The sequence below is a fragment of the Gekko japonicus genome, unplaced genomic scaffold (assembly GCF_001447785.1).
Source record: "Gekko japonicus isolate JY-2015 unplaced genomic scaffold, Gekko_japonicus_V1.1 scaffold3, whole genome shotgun sequence".
In the NCBI taxonomy this organism is placed as follows: Eukaryota; Metazoa; Chordata; class Lepidosauria; order Squamata; family Gekkonidae; genus Gekko; species Gekko japonicus.
The window spans coordinates 2,995,551-3,013,226 of NW_015170887.1; the positions used below are offsets into that span (position 1 = coordinate 2,995,551).

General features: G+C 44.3%; 1 protein-coding gene across 1 annotated transcript in view; it reads left to right on the forward strand.

The window, feature by feature from the left end:
* NRXN3 (neurexin 3) overlaps positions 1-17,676 on the forward strand; it is a 1,635,269-nt gene that overhangs the window by 52,597 nt on the left and 1,564,996 nt on the right. Inside the window, exon 2 of the mRNA XM_015418345.1 lies at positions 10,112-10,129. Within this exon, the coding sequence (XP_015273831.1) occupies positions 10,112-10,129 (18 nt within the window). The remainder of the gene's footprint in view (positions 1-10,111; positions 10,130-17,676) is intronic.

The window sequence follows — 17,676 nt, forward strand, 5'->3', positions numbered from 1 at the left end:
ACCCCAAACTTTCTGCACTCTCTCTGGACCTAACTGTTCCTGGTTGCCAATTCTGAATATCCCTTGAATTAGAACAAACACATGAAAATGAAACTGGCTTGCACATATTTTATGTGATATGAACCACATACAGGTGAAATGGCAGCTTACAACCTCTTAGGGTACCATTGAAATGTGAGGTTGGTATAGAATGAGGCTACAAGCTTCCATCTCACCAGTTATCTGTGATATGTCAGGACATGAATATCAATAGTCACCATTAGTAATTCTGACCCTATTGTGGCCTTAACCTCGGATGATAAATCTGAATCCACCTATGGCTTTCCAACATGATTTCTTCTAACCCTCATCTAGTCTGAACTCATTTGCATGCATGCTCATGCCTTCCACGTCTTCTTATTTTCCTGGTCCTTATCTCTGTTGTTTCCCTGCCCTCAATAATATATATTTAATTTATTGACTTAAAACATTTATGTCCTGCACTTTCAGCTATCACTCTATGTGGCTACCAATCTCTGACTGTAAATTCAGAGTAAACTATTAAATATCAGCAAACCAGTCATAAAACCCAGCAATAATAGACCATGCATCAGAACCTGCTTGAGACTAGAGTCCCGCAGATAGTTGCCAGCTCTGGTTGGTGAATACCTGAAGATTTGGGAGGTGCAGCCTAAGGAGGGCAGACGCAGTCATTCCACCCCCTCTGAGAAAGAAGGAAGGAAACTTGACTTGTTTGGAAGAAAATTTTATTCTGCAGGAGCACTTGGCATCAAGACTTCAAACTATACAGCATGTATGGGGAGATATCAGTTTGCTCTTTGGGAGCAGATGTTTGAATTTATTGCAACCCTCCCTGAGGACTCTAACAGTCAGGCTCGCAGGATTCAAAATGAAAGAATACTTTTGGCTAAGCATCAGCTCAGTGCAGCTAAGCACACATTGGATGTGGCCACCAAAACACTGACTTCAGCAGTTACCCCCCGACGTCACGCCTGGTTGTGTTCTACTGCCCTACTGCAGGACACCAGGACTCTCATTGACGACCTTCCATTCGAAGGTGAGGGCTTTTTCAGTGCCATGACTGATACGGTCCTGCAAGACCTAGACAAAAGTATAAAGACGTCGGGAAATTTAGGAGTCACGTCAGCTCCTAAACTATCCAAAGCTAAATCCTGGAACAAGCCATGGTCTTGCAGATCCTCTCTTAAGTCGTCCCCAGAAACACAGTGGCAATGCTCACCCATTGTGTCTTCCCACCCTTATGGGCACAAACCAAAATTCTCATCCATCTCCCAGTCTAAGGCTAAGGCCCCGAAAGTTTCCAAACAGAGCCTTTGACTCCTGTCGTCCCACCCCTACCCGCCTGTCTTCCTACCTGGCTGCTTGGCAGCGAATAACATCAGACCGGTGGGTATTTTCTGTCATCGAAACGGGGTACCTCATAGAATCTATCCAGGTACCTGAAGCCCCCAACTCATAATTACTCCACCATCCAGCACACTCCTGGAAGAAATCCAGAACCTTCTTCAAAAGGATGCTATAGAACCAGTCCCGACAGCACAGCATCAACACGGGTTCTACTCCCGTTATTTTATGGTCCCCAAAAAAGACGGAGGATTTCATTCTATTATGGACCTCAGGGGACTCAACCAGTTTATCTCCTTTTGGAAATTCCGAATGACAACATTATGAAGCATTCTCCCCCTTCTCAGCGAAGGTGTCTGGATGGTAACCCTGGACTTGCAAGATGCATATTTTCATATAACTATCCACCCATCTCACAGGATGTTTTTGCATTTTGCAGTTGCAGAAGGCCATTTTCAGTACAAAGCCCTCCCTTTTGGACTCTTGACAGTGCCCAGAGTCTTTACAAAAATGATTATTGTCATCGCGGCGTACCTCCGTCTCCAGAGTGTACGGATCTTTCTCTACATAGATGATTGGCTGTTGGTAGCAAGCTCAACCATATCGATTTAATTCTGGTCACCCTTAGGGCTGCCAAGCTGCGGCGGGGGATCCGTTCATCTTCACAGGATCCCTGCCGCGGGGGACAGCGATACGCATTGCACCGCCGTCACCAGGATGTGACGCTACGCGCTGCTCTGGCAATGGGGCTGTTTGGAGTCCCGTTGCCAGAGTGATGTGTAGCGTCACATCCTGGCGACGGCGGTGCAACGTGTATTGCTGTCCCCTGTGGCAGGGATCCTGTGAAGACACATGGATCCCCCACCGCGGCTTGGCAGCCCTAGTCACCCTAGATGCATTGGGCCTGAGGGTGAACCTAAAAAAGTCAATGCTCTTTCCTTCATTGAGAGTCCAGTTTATCAGAGCAATTTTGGATTCGACTGTCTGCTGAGCTGTTCTCCTTTCCAAGAGGGCGGGAGATATTATCGCTCTAATCAACCTGAAAAAAACACAGGGAGATGCATCAGCAAAGCAGATTCAACGGCTCTTGGGTCTGATGGTCGCCACCATAGCGGTGCTTGTCTTTGCCAGACTACAGATGAGACCACTTCAGCTGTGGTTCCTCAGACGTTTCCATCCACAGTGGCCGCCCCAATCTGAATGGTTCGTGCTACCTGTGCAAGTGCTGAATTCCCTACAGTGGTGGGAAACTCCAGACAGCCTCCTTCAGGGAGCCCCATTCCTTGCACCCAGCCCCGAACTGACCCTGTCATGATTTGGGCTGTGCCACCAGAGGCCTACTAGGCCCAGGGAGCCTGGCTAGCAGTAAGGGAGGCTGGGCCTACAAATCCCAGAAGGCCTTGGGAAGTTTTGGTGCTGATTTTGATCAATAGGGAAGAAGAGGGCTGGGGAATAAGAGAACTGGTACAACAGGGAAAGCTTGTTCTTCTTCCCAGAGGGCAGAGCCAGAAGGAAGGCTGCTGTGGGAAGAAACCCTCATCCTGAGGGAAGGGTGAGTAGTCTAAGGCCACTTGAGATAGTGAGCTAGGGACAGTATATATTTAGACACATTAGGGTATTTGATTTCTTTTATTTTCACCCACTAACTGTTATTATTCTGCACCTTGTTTGTTTGATCTCCTATAAAATAAACTATTTTCATTGTTTACTCTGCCTGATCCTCACACCAAAAGGGAGGTCTGAAGGTCTTAGGAGGGTGCTCTGGGCCTTCTCAAGGGATCCTGGAACCAGAGTGGTGGCAGCGTCAGGTGACACCCCACTTGAGCCATGACAGACCCTAGCCACGGATGCATCCCTGTGGGGATGGGGGGCTCACCTCCAAGGTGTGTATGTGGGCTCCAAATGGGAACCTCATGTGGTCCACAAACACATCAACTTCCTGGAACTGCTCGCCATCCAGTATGCCCTAAGGTCCTTTCGCCACCTTGTGGCTCACCTGTCAGGTGGCAATCCTAACAGACAACACCACCGCACTGTGTTACCTGAACAGGCAAGGTGGGACAGTGTCCAGGGGAGTCTGTTGACTAGCCCGGGAGATTTGGACCGAGTGTCAATCCCGGGGCATGTTCATCATTGTTGCTCACCTGCCAGGATCGCTCAATGTGCATGCGGACTTTCTGAGCAGAAGAGGCGCATCCCTCCATGAGTGGGAACTCAACTGGGCTTACCTCCAGGCAGTTTTTCCACACATGGGGTTACCCAGAAATTGATGCGTTTGTGACACATCAGAACACGAAGTGTCATCTGTTCTGTACCAGGGCGGGACAGGACCCACTGTTTCTGGGGGACGGCCTTCTGTTCCCACGGTCCCACAGGCACATGTACCTGTTCCCACCAATTCCTCTACTTACCAGAGTGCTAAGCAAGATCATGAAGGAACAACCTCAATGCATCCTCGTGGTACCATGGTGGCCACATCAGCACTGGTTCCCAACTCTACTCCACATGTCCTGGGGCACATACATACATTTTCCCCAGGCACCAGATCTCCTCCTGACTCAGGAGGGCAGAATGCTTCACCACAATGTACCACACCTCAAACTCACGGTGTAGAGGATCCCCTAGCACAGCTCAAAAACAGGATAGACCTTGTTCTGTTGAACTGTCGGAAGCCAGCTACACGTGCTTCCTATGAAGGGAAGTGGAAGAAATTCCTGTCTTACCTCGAGTCATTGGGTTTACCACCGCCCCGTATGGACTTGAGGGTAGTTTTTGGATTCTTGTTGACTTGCCTGAACTTGGGTCTTAGTTGCTCCTCTTTAAGAGTCTATTTAGCTGCCATTTCCGCCAATCATCCTGCGGTGGACAGCTATGCTGTTTTTTCTCACCCGCAAATGAAGCAGTTTTTGAAGGGCCTCACTCGCCTCTTTCCTTTGGCTCGTGGGCCGACTCCCTCCTGGGACTTACCTCTAGTACTGTCCAAATTAACGGGCAAACCGTTTGAGCCCATAACCATGTCTAGTCTGCAGCTTCTCTCGTGGAAGACTGCCTTCCTAGTAGCCATTACCTCAGCAAGACAAGTGAGTGAATTGTCTGCACTCTGTTGCGATTCTCTGTATTTGGTCTTTCGCCATGCTGGTGTCACCTTGGCCACGGATGTCTCTTTCCTGCCCAAGGTTGTTTCCGAGTTCCATTTGTGAGCGGACATTGCTCTTCCAATGCTTTCCCATCCCCTACGAGCAACGAGGAATGCCATCTTCATACTCTAGACGTCAAGAGAGCCATACTCTTCTACCTCGATAGGACAAGGTCATTCCATCAGTCACCAGCCTTGTTCATCTCCTATAGCACACGTGTGCAGAGGAAGAAGCTTTTTTCGCAACATCTATCCAAGTGGATTGTGGAAACCATCAAACTGTGCTTCTTACTGGCCAAACGGCCACTTCCAGGCCCACTCCGAGCACATTCCACCCGGGTAGTAGCCACGTCCACAGCCTTCCTAAGAGGTTTGTGGCTCACTGACATCTGTCAAGCAGCAACCTGGGCTACCCCCCCCCACGTTCATGAAGCATTACACCCTGGATGTGCATCTTCATCAACATTCCATGGTGGGACGGGCAATGTTTCAGGCGGTGCAAGTCTAGAACTTTCAGCTTCCTCCTCCAAGTAGGCCTGTTTTTTGCTTGCTAATCTCCCAGAGGTGTGATGCACAGAGACCACAAAGAAGATAAACAGGTTGCTTACCTGTAACTTATGACCACCCGCCCTCCTTCCCCTCTGCTTTCAATCCTCTTCTTTTTATTACTCTGAGACTGGCAGTGGTCAGAAGGAACTGGTGGGATTGTTGTGCCCCTCCCTTGGTCATGCGCAGTGCGGCCGGCACGTGACGGGAGCAGGTGCAAAAATCCCTTTCACTTTCAAGAGGAACCGATAGAGGTCAGCACAGGCATACTATATGATGACTCGAAGATCATCAGTTACAGGAAAGCAACCTGTTTTTATGTACTGATGTGTGTCAGAATAATGTGACTGCAGGTTGTCAGTACATACTTAATGGTGAATGTTGAGTGTTCACCACCACCACTATTGTAGAAGCCTAATTGGCAGAAAGAGAACATGTCAATGGGGCGAACTTTAACAAAGATTTAAAACTGTTTGAATTGTTTTGTGCAATATAATCTTTCTGCTTTTGTTTGTAATTCATTCACGGTCTTTATATTGATACAACCATCTGGGGGTTGGCAACCCTAGTCCAGCATAAAATGAAATCAGTGCAAATGATTTCTGAGAAGCAGCAACAGATTAAAGCCTGGGAGAAGCAGGAAAACAAATGCATGGGATAATTTTTAAAAAACTCAACAAGAGTGGTGCTTGGTGAACAACTGTGGGAGAGGGAATTCCACAACCAAGGAGCTGCAGCTAAAAAGCCCATGTCTTTTTTTGGCACATCTAGCTTACCTCTGCAGGTGAGCTCACACAGATCTTAACTAATAGCTCATTATGTGCTGCTAAATAGCCTCCCTCTATTGATAGAGTCATTCTTCTTTGCTTAGCAGTCTGGTATCTTTCATGCATCATAAAACTATTAATCTATTGCACAGTGCCTTTATTGTCCATAAAATATACAGTTCATGGGTCCCACCCTCCTCAGGCCCACAGATCTCTAGATATATTCCCAGAGCTGGCAAGCCTACAGCGAAGTAGGCCTATTCACAATCATTAGCAGTGTCTTCTGTCATCTGTTGACCAAACATTATTTGGGTTATTTATAGAATTTGGTGTTCGCTGTGAAAGAAAATGGATATTCTTATGTGCCTACAGTATTGATCTGGTGACCTGTTTATAAAATGACCAGGATCCTGAAGACCACAAAAGTCCAGGGTTGCTATTGCTAGCTAAGGAAAAGAAAGTTACACAGCATTTTTTTGTTGTTGCTGAGGAGGAATGCTCTTTTTCTTGGGTTGCAGTCATATGCAGCGTAGGCTTCTTTGACTTACACAAAATAGAAAAGGTCATACTCTCTAAAAAGGCATACCTATAGAATTGATCATTGCCATTTTAAACTCCATGGTTTGTAATTCTGATTTCAGCAGCTGCAGCGGTCTCTTGGCTGACCCGGCACTGCCTTACCCTGCAGGCTGATGGTCAGCCCCTGGCCAGCATGGCACACTTGGTAGCCTGCTGCTGTAGCTGCGCCCACCCACTGAGCATCCAGAAAAGGCCATGAAGGAGACCTGGTGGCTGGGTGGGGGCGCTGTAAATGCAAAAGTGGTGGAACCCCGTATGCCCCACTGCTGGCTATGGCCCTGTTGATAGATGCAATTATCAGGGTCTTCTGGATGATTATCCAATAGACACCTGTGAGAATCATTGTAGGAACTGCTCTGTCATTGTTAATAGGTATTCTATTAAGCTCACTTGAATAAGTACTGTGGGTAATGAATGCATCTGTATTTATGAGTGGTATATAACCTTATGCCTATTCAAATAGTCAGTGTGTATTTTTTTCTTTTTAAAAAAGTACAAGAAGGGGGGGGACTCAAAATTCAGTAACTAACAAAAGGGGGGAGGGGAAAAACATACAAACAAAAATATAACAAAAGTGGTGGCAGATCTACACATAAATTTCTATAAAAGATTTCCAAGTATTTTAAAGTAAGTCTATATGTAATTGTTACCTATACGCCATGCATTCAAATATTGATAAGAGCTGTAAAGTCCCCAATCCATAGATTTATGGGAGTGGGCATTTATCTCTCCAGTGTTGTAATACAAGTCTTAGTTGTAGAAAGGGCACAGAGGGTCCGTTTTCCTTGACTATTGGATAACCTCCAAGAGACAGGCAGATAGTTTAAAAGTACGTAAGCATCCTCCAAAATCAATGAACATTCTAATACAGAATTGATATGAGTAATAAAATCTTCCCAGAAAAACCAAATTACTGGACATGCCCAAAGCATATGTTTATATGACGTGTCCTGTGAGTTGCAACACCAACAATTAGATACTTTACTTAGTCTGTTACTAAAAGTCACTTTGGTGTCCAGTATATCCTAAACCTATTTTTTTCTTTGCTGAATAAGTTGCAGCTTAAGATCCATAGAGAGAGCAAGTATAAACTTTAAAGCCATATCCCATTGCTTTGGGAAAATAGGGCAACCTACCTCCTTATTCCATTTGTTCCTAAGACTCTGCATATCATTATTAATTGGCATCAAATATTTATAAACAAATACTGTAGGTTTGTTTTATGCATCAATTCAATTAGTGTTTCCAGAATCAAAGGGGCCTCTGAGACTCTTAATGCCACAGGGCCATATTTAGATACCAACAGATTTACAATTGTAAAAATTGCCATTCAACAGAAGTTGACAAGTCGTATCTAGACCCCTATCAGTGCAAGCCTTCCATAAAAAAGAGTTCTTCTCAATGTGGTAGCTCTGCATTGGCCCCTAATGTTAATTTAGCATGTGAAAATTGACAAAATTGATATTGTTGTGACTTTATGCACCATAGTCCTCTAGCTGCAGAAATTGCAGGAGGAACACTATCAACTCTAGCATAAGTAGACTCTAATGCATTCTACTTAGAGAGGGGCACCAGACAAGAAGCCTCTGAAAGAGCCCAAGGTGATAGTCCAACTGCAAGGAGTAATCCCAGCAAGTACTACAAGTTAACAAATATGCCCCATGATACAAACTTAAGATCAGGCATTCAAATCCTACTTCATTAAATGGGAGCTGCATCCTCTTTAATGAAATCTGAGGTGGTAAGGAACCCAACATAAGTTTCCAAAATAAAGTATTACTTTTATAAATATATATATATTTACAAGGTATATGAAAAAGAATTTCATATAAAATATAAATACTCCTAGGTATAATATTCATTTTGAGTGTATTTACTTTGCTCCAAAAAGAGAAGATTGCCCATCTGTCTAAATCCAGTGATGTATCAGCAATTAGCTTGTTAAAATTTATCATAATCATAGGCATCAGGGGTCGTTTCGTAGAAAAAGAGCTAGGGGAACTCATTAGCATAACTCATTAAGGCCGGCGGGAGTGCGAGGAAGCCCCGCAAAGGCCCTCCCTTGCCCCAGGCAGGCAGGGGTGGGGAGAGGCAGGGAGGAAGCAACTTACTCTCCCTCTTCTCCTGCCTCTTCCTGGCTGAATAAGGGCCAGAAGCGGGGCGACCGGAAGCAGGGGGCGGGGCTTCGTCATGTGCCCCGCCCCGTACCTCACCCGGGGGAACTGCGATCCCCCCCAAAATGACCTCTGATAGGCATAATATCTCTAGCACTACTCAGTGTGTAAATGTGATATAGGACATGCAAAGGCTTTTGTAGAATCTCTACACGTGCTAACAGGAAGAATTATTAAAGTACCATCATCCATTGACAACATTTGAATAAGGCTCATATTCACTGAATGTTGGAGACTGGATTAGCCAGTTTTTAACTATTTTGGCTGGACATGTGATTACTAGTTGTGAATCTGGTAAGGGGTTGTATTTATAGGTTGATCTGAGACAAAACGCATGTAGCAACACTCTGAGGTATCCATTCAAGTTCACTTCTAATACTGAGCTATTGACCAGCTTTATTTGTGAGATCTGAGATGATTTTGACAGGTGTGCTATGGCAAATGTAAATATCTGGGATGACTAAACTATCAAGAACAAAAAAGAGAAGTGTATCTCTTTGTTTGCTTTCTTGATTTTTGTATCCACCTTTTCAGCTGGATTCACTGAAGTGATTTACAATATTTAGAAAATGCAACATTCCAATTCAGAATCAGATAGCTTTCTCCTCCCCTCCCCATGTGCTATGTTGACTGAAACAGATAGGTTGTGTTTCAGTGTTACTCTAGATTATAAACTTAATCAAATTTGACTCATAATCTTTTCTGTGTGTTTCCTTAAAAATACTTTTCAGGGTTAATTTGATCACATGGCAGAGCTCTTGCATTGTGTGTGGGGAAAATGTATGGGATGGTGTTTGAATTGTATCTATAGATCTGAACATACAAAACTGCATTTTAGCAAGTCATACCATTGGTCCAATGCCCAGTTTTTAGCCTGGGATTCTTCTGTATGTGAAGCATATGCTGAAGTATGGCCACTTCCTGGTGAAAGATGACCTATAGAAACACCAATAAACTCTGAATATTGTCTGCAGTGAAGGATGGTCAAAGGGAACAGTGGTCAGGAAGAAGTGAAAGAGCTAGTTTTCTCCCTGGCTCTTTGGGACTGAATTTGGAGCCCAGCAACTGGTCATAAATTCATATGAACCCTTTCTGAAAGGGGAGCTGATGCCTCTCTTTCCCCACTGTAACTTGAATGTTCTTGAATTTATGTGAATGAAAGTATCCTGCTGCAGGGGCAATGTTATTTTTTGCTTGTCTGAAACTGTGTGTGAAATGAAACAGCACCAATTCTTCTTCTTGCAGGAGCTGACTTAGCTTGGGTCTATCTGATTCCGGAACCCCTCTTTCTCTCCAGACAGATATGGCATCAGATTTATTTCTACATGCACAGCGGAGGAGGAGCCAAAGCCCTTTTCCCTTGCATGGTTGGGATTCTTGCTATAGATGGGTGACTTTCAAGCAAACTTGGTTTTGCATGAAATTGATTTTCCATGCAAAGAAGCTTAGCTGCTTGTTGATGCATGCATGTGTCTAATACTTTTTCTCTTTCTCTTTCTCTCTTTCTCTCTCCTTTCCTGCTTCTTATGAAAATGCTTCATCAGATGCCAATCGTGTTCCAGGTGAGTGTTGTGTTTGCTAGAGTGGAAGGTTGCCCTTTTAAGGACAAGGGTGAAAATGAGTAAGAATTCCAACTGTGGGAGCTTGAAACAAACACTTGAGGTGGGGGTGGGGAAGGACCAGATTGCATGAATGGTGTCTTCAGGTGCCCTGTAATGTCTTTTTTGAGAATGTGGGAAATAAAATGGTAAATCAAACTGTGCTGCAAAATGCTATGTAAATAATGAATAAGAAGAATGCATCATGTTAACTTGTTTTTCAGATTATATTTTCAGGTATTGTCCCAAAAGCAAAGGGCTAATGTGCCTATGTTTCTAGTAACATAGTGTGAATATGACATCATAAAAAGCCGTTTTATCTGAAATATTTAAGAGCTGAAAAACTAAACTGATATAAGAAATTGAAAGAATTCTTGTTGCCATTTTTTAAAACTTTGCCATCCCAAAATATTGCTTGGAGAGCATAGTGTAAAGGCTTATTTGCTTATATCAATGATATGTATCAGTGAATGAACAGGTTTTATTCTCCTAAATTCTGTATTTCTCAACTCCAAGGAAATATTCATCCACAGAGAATGCTCCTTTCCTATTCTTTGTTCAGTGTTTTACTATTGTCATATGTAGCCTTCACTTGCAAGGGGGCAGGCTGAACAAAGTGAGTAAATAAAATGTTGGTTTGTGGGCCACAGAAAACTCACAGCCAAAGGTGATCATCCAGCTCTGAGAGAAGAGACAAAGGGCCAGACTAGACATTACACACACATGTATATAATCTTTATTTTTTTAATAAAGAGAAAGCCTTCCAGGGCTGTAATAAACAAAGAGCTGGGTGCTTAACCCCTTCCCTCTTGGCTGTTTTTTGATTGAAATTCCCCCAGCTATTCCCCCAGTGGAAAGTGTGTGGAGGAGATTTCAATCAACGATATGGCTATCAGTGAAAAGGTAAGCACCCTCCTCGCCACCATTCTTTACTCATGGTTGGAGTGTCCAGGATTGTTTTTCTTCTTTAAAAAAGTGGGCAGAAAGATGTCCGGATCAGCATTGACTCTATATATGTCAATAAGTAGAGTCTCTACTACTGGCTTCAGACATTGCGTATACCACTTCTTTTATGCTGTTGGCTATAAATGAATTGCCTTCTCTCTCTCTCTCTCTCTCTCTCTCTCTCTCTCTCTCTCGTGCATTATACCTTTCTACCCCAATGACCATTCAACAGTTTATAAAATATTTTTATGCCCACATAATTTATGAAAATCAATATATTTATTAAAATATTTATACCCTGCCTTTCCTCTTGACTTAAATATAGGGTTGTAAACTCCAGGTTGAGAAATTCCTGGAATTTTGGGAAGGGGAGGGATCTCACCATGTATAATATAGGGTTGCCAGGTCCCTTTTACCCGCTGGCAGGGGGATGGGGAGACATTCCAGAAGGGGGACATTCCCCCTTCCCCCTGAAACAGTGACATCGCATGCAATGTGCCTGTTTTACTCGGAAGTGATGTTGGCACATCGGCGATGTCTGGAGCAGTGCTCTGGATTTTGGGGCAAAGCTCTATGGTAAAATTGGCATCAAACCATAGAGTTTGCCCAAAATCCAGAGTGTCACCTGCCAATGTCAACAATGTGCAAATGTCACTTCGGGGTGACTTAGGCACATTGTGTGCAACATCTCTCTGTGTTTGGGGGATTCCCTCCCACTGGCCAGCTGGTTGGTGGCAGGCAGGAGCCTGCAAAAACGGGGGATCCCCCACCCCCACCGGGCAAATGGTAACCCTAGTATAATATCATGGAGTCTACCCTCCAAAGCAGTCATTTTCTCCAAGGGAACTGATCTCTGTTCTGGAGATCAGTAGTAACTGAAGTTGCCAATCATAACTTGGGAAATTCCTGGAGATTTAGGGGTGGAGCCTGGGAAGGTGGAATTCGTTAAGGGGAGGGACTTCCCCTTCTAGGGGAACTAAACTCTTTTGCATGGAGATCAGTTGTAATTCTGGGAGATCTCCAGCCCCTATCTGCAGATTGGCAACCCTAGTCAGTATTTCTGGGATATATTCAGGCCTTACCTGGAGTTGGCAACCCTGATCAAGTAGCTATTAAATCACTATAGAGTAAAAGCAAATAAAAACTCCAAATAGCCCCCTCCCCCAAATTCAAGAGCCTGCTGTTCACACCCCATCAGAGTTTTCCTCCATTGTTCATTGTATCTCTTTTTATGACCATCAATTAAAGGGTGATACATTCTTTCATCACATGGTGATAAAAGAGGCCATGGCATATTTTATACCTCTTTGACACGATTCTTATCAATCATGACACCAGTATCTTTGCTGAGTAATTTTTGCCTACGCAAGCCACAGATCCATTTGAAAGATGAAGTGGATCCTCTGTCCCATGACTGGGGTAATATCTACACAGAAATCTCATGGAAAAGCTGTAAAGCAACAATCTCCTGCACAAGGTTTAGGGCTTACTGAATCATGGGGAAGAGTTTGGCAGCAGTGTAGAAACTTTGTGAAGATGCATGACAAACATTTGTCAGCACAACTGGCACTGAAGGAGGAGATATAAGATTTCCCAAAGGTACCAGTGCCTAAATTTGGCTCACCTTGGCACCCACTTCACAATCATTCTCACACAGAAGCACCAGCTTATTTCAAGACATTCTTGTTACCACTGTAGTTTATCTTAATTGGTACACATTGGCCTCTGGATTTCTGTCTCCTAAAAGCTGTTACTTAGGTCACTGACATACACATTGTGTGGCCTGTCTTGCATGCTATTGGGAAGCAGTTGTATATTCTGGCTTCCCCGGAGCATTGGGGTGCTCCAGTGAACTTCCAGGGTTCTCCCTGTCCTTTCTGTGATTTTTCCCAATATAGCAATATAAAAATAACCAGCATCAGTATTCTCAGGACCACTTTATTCTCTAGGTAATGGTTTGGTAGCAGGAGGGTGTATTTTGCCTGATTTACCAAACCCTGTTTAAATACTCATGTCCCATAATAAAGCTGGTGATCTAACACTCATCTAACTCACACGTATTGCATGGTAACTGCCCCATTTAAAAAAAACTGTGTATGGAATAAAATGTGGAATAGCTTTAATGCACATCCTGAGAACATTTTGCATTTTGCTTAGAGCTGCCAGGAAAAAAAATAAAACTCCTAACAGCCCTTCATTAGCCCCTCCTTACTGTACCCTATTGGGATGCAGAAAGGTGCCTCAGGCCACTTCTAAGAGTCCAGTTTTAATAGCCCACTGTTTGTAAGACAATTTGGGGGTGTTAGTGGAGCTATTTATACACAGGCAGCAGCAGGACTGCAAAGCACTCTTTGATTAGTTTTACTTGCCAAGTGGATAGGCTAGAACTAAAATATCCAGTTGTACAAGTTCCCTGTGAACAGCTTGGCCGTGACTGTCACAAAACGCAGTCCTTCTAAGTTTCTCTGTGGTCAAGGGCTCCCAAATACGGTGAAATGGGATTTGCTTTGAATGAACTGGTTATGTTCATGACAGTTCTCTTGTTTTGTGAGACTCACCTTCCTGTTAATTTGGAAACCACCTGAGTCGTTGCCAATTGTGGTGCTTCTGTCCCTTTCACGATCTGCTTCAAATGTTCTTAATTTCAGTTTGCAGATGCAATTATGTGTTAGATATCAGTTCAGTTTGGTGTCATTGCTTTTGTCCCAAATCACAGCCAACCTTCCATACAGGAGGCATCCAAAGTTAGTTTATAGAGGAAGACCCTGAAGATTACTAGTCTGTTTAGGATCCCTTTGCCCAGGGGTCGTTTCGTAGAAAAACAGCTAGGGGAACTCATTAGCATAACTCATTAGCATATGCCACACCCCCTGACATCACCGGAAGTGTGTCATAAGACCACACACCCCACCCCCAACGGTCCCGGCTGCCGCTGCCGGCCTTGCAGCTCCACTGCCGAGCCCCATGAGGGGCCCAGCAGTGGACCTGCAAGGCCGGCGGGAGTGCAAGGAAGCTCCGCAAAGGCCCTCCCTGGCCCCAGGTAGGGGTGGGGAGAGGCAGGGAGGAAGCAACTTACCCTCCCTCTACTCCTGCCTCCTCCTGGCTGAATGAGGGCCGGAAGCAGGGTGGCCGGAAGCAGGGGGCGGGGCTTCATCATTTGCCTCGCCCCCCGTACCTCACCCGGGGGAACTGCGATCCCCCGCGATCCCCCCCGAAATGACCTCTGCCTTTGCCACTGACTTACCATGAAGGTATCATGACCAAATTTCTTGTGTTCTTGTCCTTAGGAGCTAATGCCATGTTATGTTTAAGCCCAAGTGCTGATCCCTCATTGAAGGAATCCTTGAGTGTGAAGAAGTGATAGGGGAAGAAGGGTATTGAACCATTTCCATTTTCTTCCTTCATTTTCAAATGTTCCTTCCCGAGCAGTTACCATCATATGGTTTTAAATGAAGGGTTGCAAGGGCTACACTCTCTTATCAAACTGACCGAAGGCACTGCCTTTAAATTCCAAAAGGAATTAAAAAATTTCCTACAGGAAATCTGCCTTCTTTCTTACCTGAAGTAGCAGGATCTTTAATGGGATGGCAGCAGTGATAGTTTTTGAAGGTCGAAACAATTAAGTCCATGCTTTACTCCCTGATGTTCTTTTGAATAAATTTGTCACTGAATGTTGCCTAATGAAAAATGTTCCAGTGAATTTAGAGATTTCTTTTGCCGCAAAAGATTCAAGGAACTTGAAAGGAAGTGAGAACTTTAATTATACTATCTTGTGGGGGCGGGGAGTCCTGCACGTTCATCTTTGGGGTCTACAGAAGTCAATGCTGCTGGGAGTGTCACCTGCTTCTTACCAGTATTGTATACCTTTCTAGGTATCTGGGGGGTGGAGTCTATGTACTGACAGAAGTAAGTAAAAATAGAAACTAGGTTTGTTAACAAATCTTCCCTAACTCTAAAATGTTGAGGGAAATTTGTTGGAAGTAGTGCCTGAAAAAACAACAACAGGGAAAAAAAAACTTTTAGAAGGCTAGCAATACTTCTTCTCTAAGGTGAGTGGTTGGATTCCAGCATCCTGTCCATATATTGTCTTTATGGATCTGTGACTCTTCCCTAGGGTAGGAACCTCAGCGCAGGTTTCTACTTCAAAATTGTTTATGCTGGTTCATAAGAGCTGAAGAAATATAATAACTGGGCCCAAATTTGCCTTTAAACCATTGAAATGTCCCTGTTCTGATTGGAGGATAGCAGCTGAGAACAAAGAATACGGAGCTTGGCATGCAATTCTTCAGTTGATTTTGCTTTTTGGAGAGCCTCCTGCTAGGCTGAGCTGGGTGGAGGTCACAAAGCAATCATATTTGGTGAACTGAGCACCACCCTCAAAATCTCCTGCCATTTGCTGAGGCAATGCTGGCAACCCTAGAGGTGCTAGATTCTGATGGTGTTTGTACTCCCATTTTGCACAATTGAATTTTGGTCCACTTTCTCCTGAGGGCACAGGTCAGGTTTTGGTAATTTAAAAGTAGCAGTATTTGGATCTGGGATTTTTTGGAAATCCCATTTTTTTTCTGAGTCCAATGGACCCGAGAAGAAAAATACTGGGTTTTTTTTAAAAAAGCCAGAGCGAAGCTGAGCTGGTGGGGAACAACCTGCTCCCTGTGGACACAGCCGATCCTGGCCTGGCTCACTTCTCCTGCAGTCTAGTTTAAGCCAGGCTGCAGGAGAAGTGAACTACCAGGAGCTGCTGTGCCACACAGAGCACATTGCTCCACGCAGGACAGAAGATCCTGGCTGGGCTCACTTCTCCTGCAGCCCGGTTTAAACTGGGCTTCAGGAGAAGCCAGCTCAAAGCCCAGCTTGCAGGGAGCTATCTGTTCCTGGCAGTACAGCAGATCCTAGGGCTGGCTTCTTCTGCAGCCTGGTTTAAACCGGACTGCATGAGAAGCCAGCCCCAAACCGAGCCAGCAGGAACAGTCTGGTCCCTACCAGTACAGCTAATCCTCAAGTTGCCTTCTGCAGTCCCTTTAAACTTTAAAGGGACTGCAGTAGAAGCCCAACAAACAGCTGAGGAGGTGGAAGCAATCTGCTCCGGCTTCTCTGCTGTTTCCGGCCCAGTAATTCCCAAATATATCCAGGATTTTTTCAGGATCCCCCCCCCCCAGTTTTCTGAGAAAAGCCAGATACATTTAGGATGCCAAAATCTACCCAAAAATACTGATAAGGTATTGGGTAGATTTTCACTTCATGTAGACCTGAATGTACACCCCTTATACAGCCCCAAGATTTTCCCTTTCTCAGTCTCAGCAAGTTCAGACCTCATTACCCTATATCTGAAGCTGATTTTTTTTGTCCCAGTATGCATCACCTTAGACTTACCAACATTGAACTTCATCTACCACACTGTTGCCCACTCACCGAATTGGTGAAGATCCTCCTGGAGCTCTTCACAGTCATCCTTGGTTTCACCATCTTGAATAATTTTGTGTCATCTGTGAACTTGCCACTACACTCCTAGTTCCAGATTGTTTATGAGCTCTGATCCTTGTGGGACTCTGCTGCTTACTTCCCTCCATTGTGAGAACTGTGCATTTATTCCTACTCTTTGCTTCCTGTCATTTAACCAATTTTTAATCCATAAGAGAAACTGCCCTCTTACCTTGTCAAAAGCCTTTTGAAAGTCCAAATATATAATGTCTACTAGGTCACCATTGTCTACATGCTTGTTCACTTTCTGAAAGAACCATAAAGGCTGGTGAGGCAGGACTTCCCTCTGCAGAAGCCATGCTGATTTTCCCTCAGCAGGCTTTGTTCCTCTATGTGCCTAACAATTCTTATTTTAGATTACAGTTCCTACTAATTTGCTTGGGACAGGCATTAGGTTAACTGGGCTATAATTTCCTGGTTCCTGTACCCTATTGGTGTAACAGTTACTACTCTCCAGTCTTCTGGTACAGCAACTGTTAGTAGGTCAACCATCTCACATTTGGGTTCCCTAAGAAATCTTGGGTAGGTGCAGTCAGGACCTGGAGACTTGTCAGTTTTTAATTTTCCCCAGTAGGTTTAGAACTTTTGTCACCTCAATTTGACTCAGTTCTTCAGACACCTTTCCTGAAAATAGTGGCTTTGGCATGGGTACATGTCCAACACTTTCCACAGTGAACACAGAAGGAAAAATTCCATTGAGCTTCCCTACCATCTCGCCACCTTCCTTTAGCAATCCCATTATTCCTTGGTCATCTAAAGGCCCAACTGCTTCTGACTGGTTTCTTGCTCTGAATATATTTTTAAAAAATGTTTATTGTATGTCTTTATATTTTTAGCACCCTGCTCCTCAAATTCTGGTTTTACATGCCTAATTATTAACTGAGATTTCATTTGCCAGAGCCTGTGGTCCTTTCTGTTGAATTCATTGGGACAGACCTTCCGCTTTTTAAAAGAAGCCTATTTATTTTTATAGCATCCTTGATTTGTGTTGGTAACCACTCAGGCCTTCTTTTATTTTTTTTACCCCCCCCCCCCCGAAGGGGATTTTTTTATTTCTTTTTTCTATAAACTTAAAAGAAAAAAGG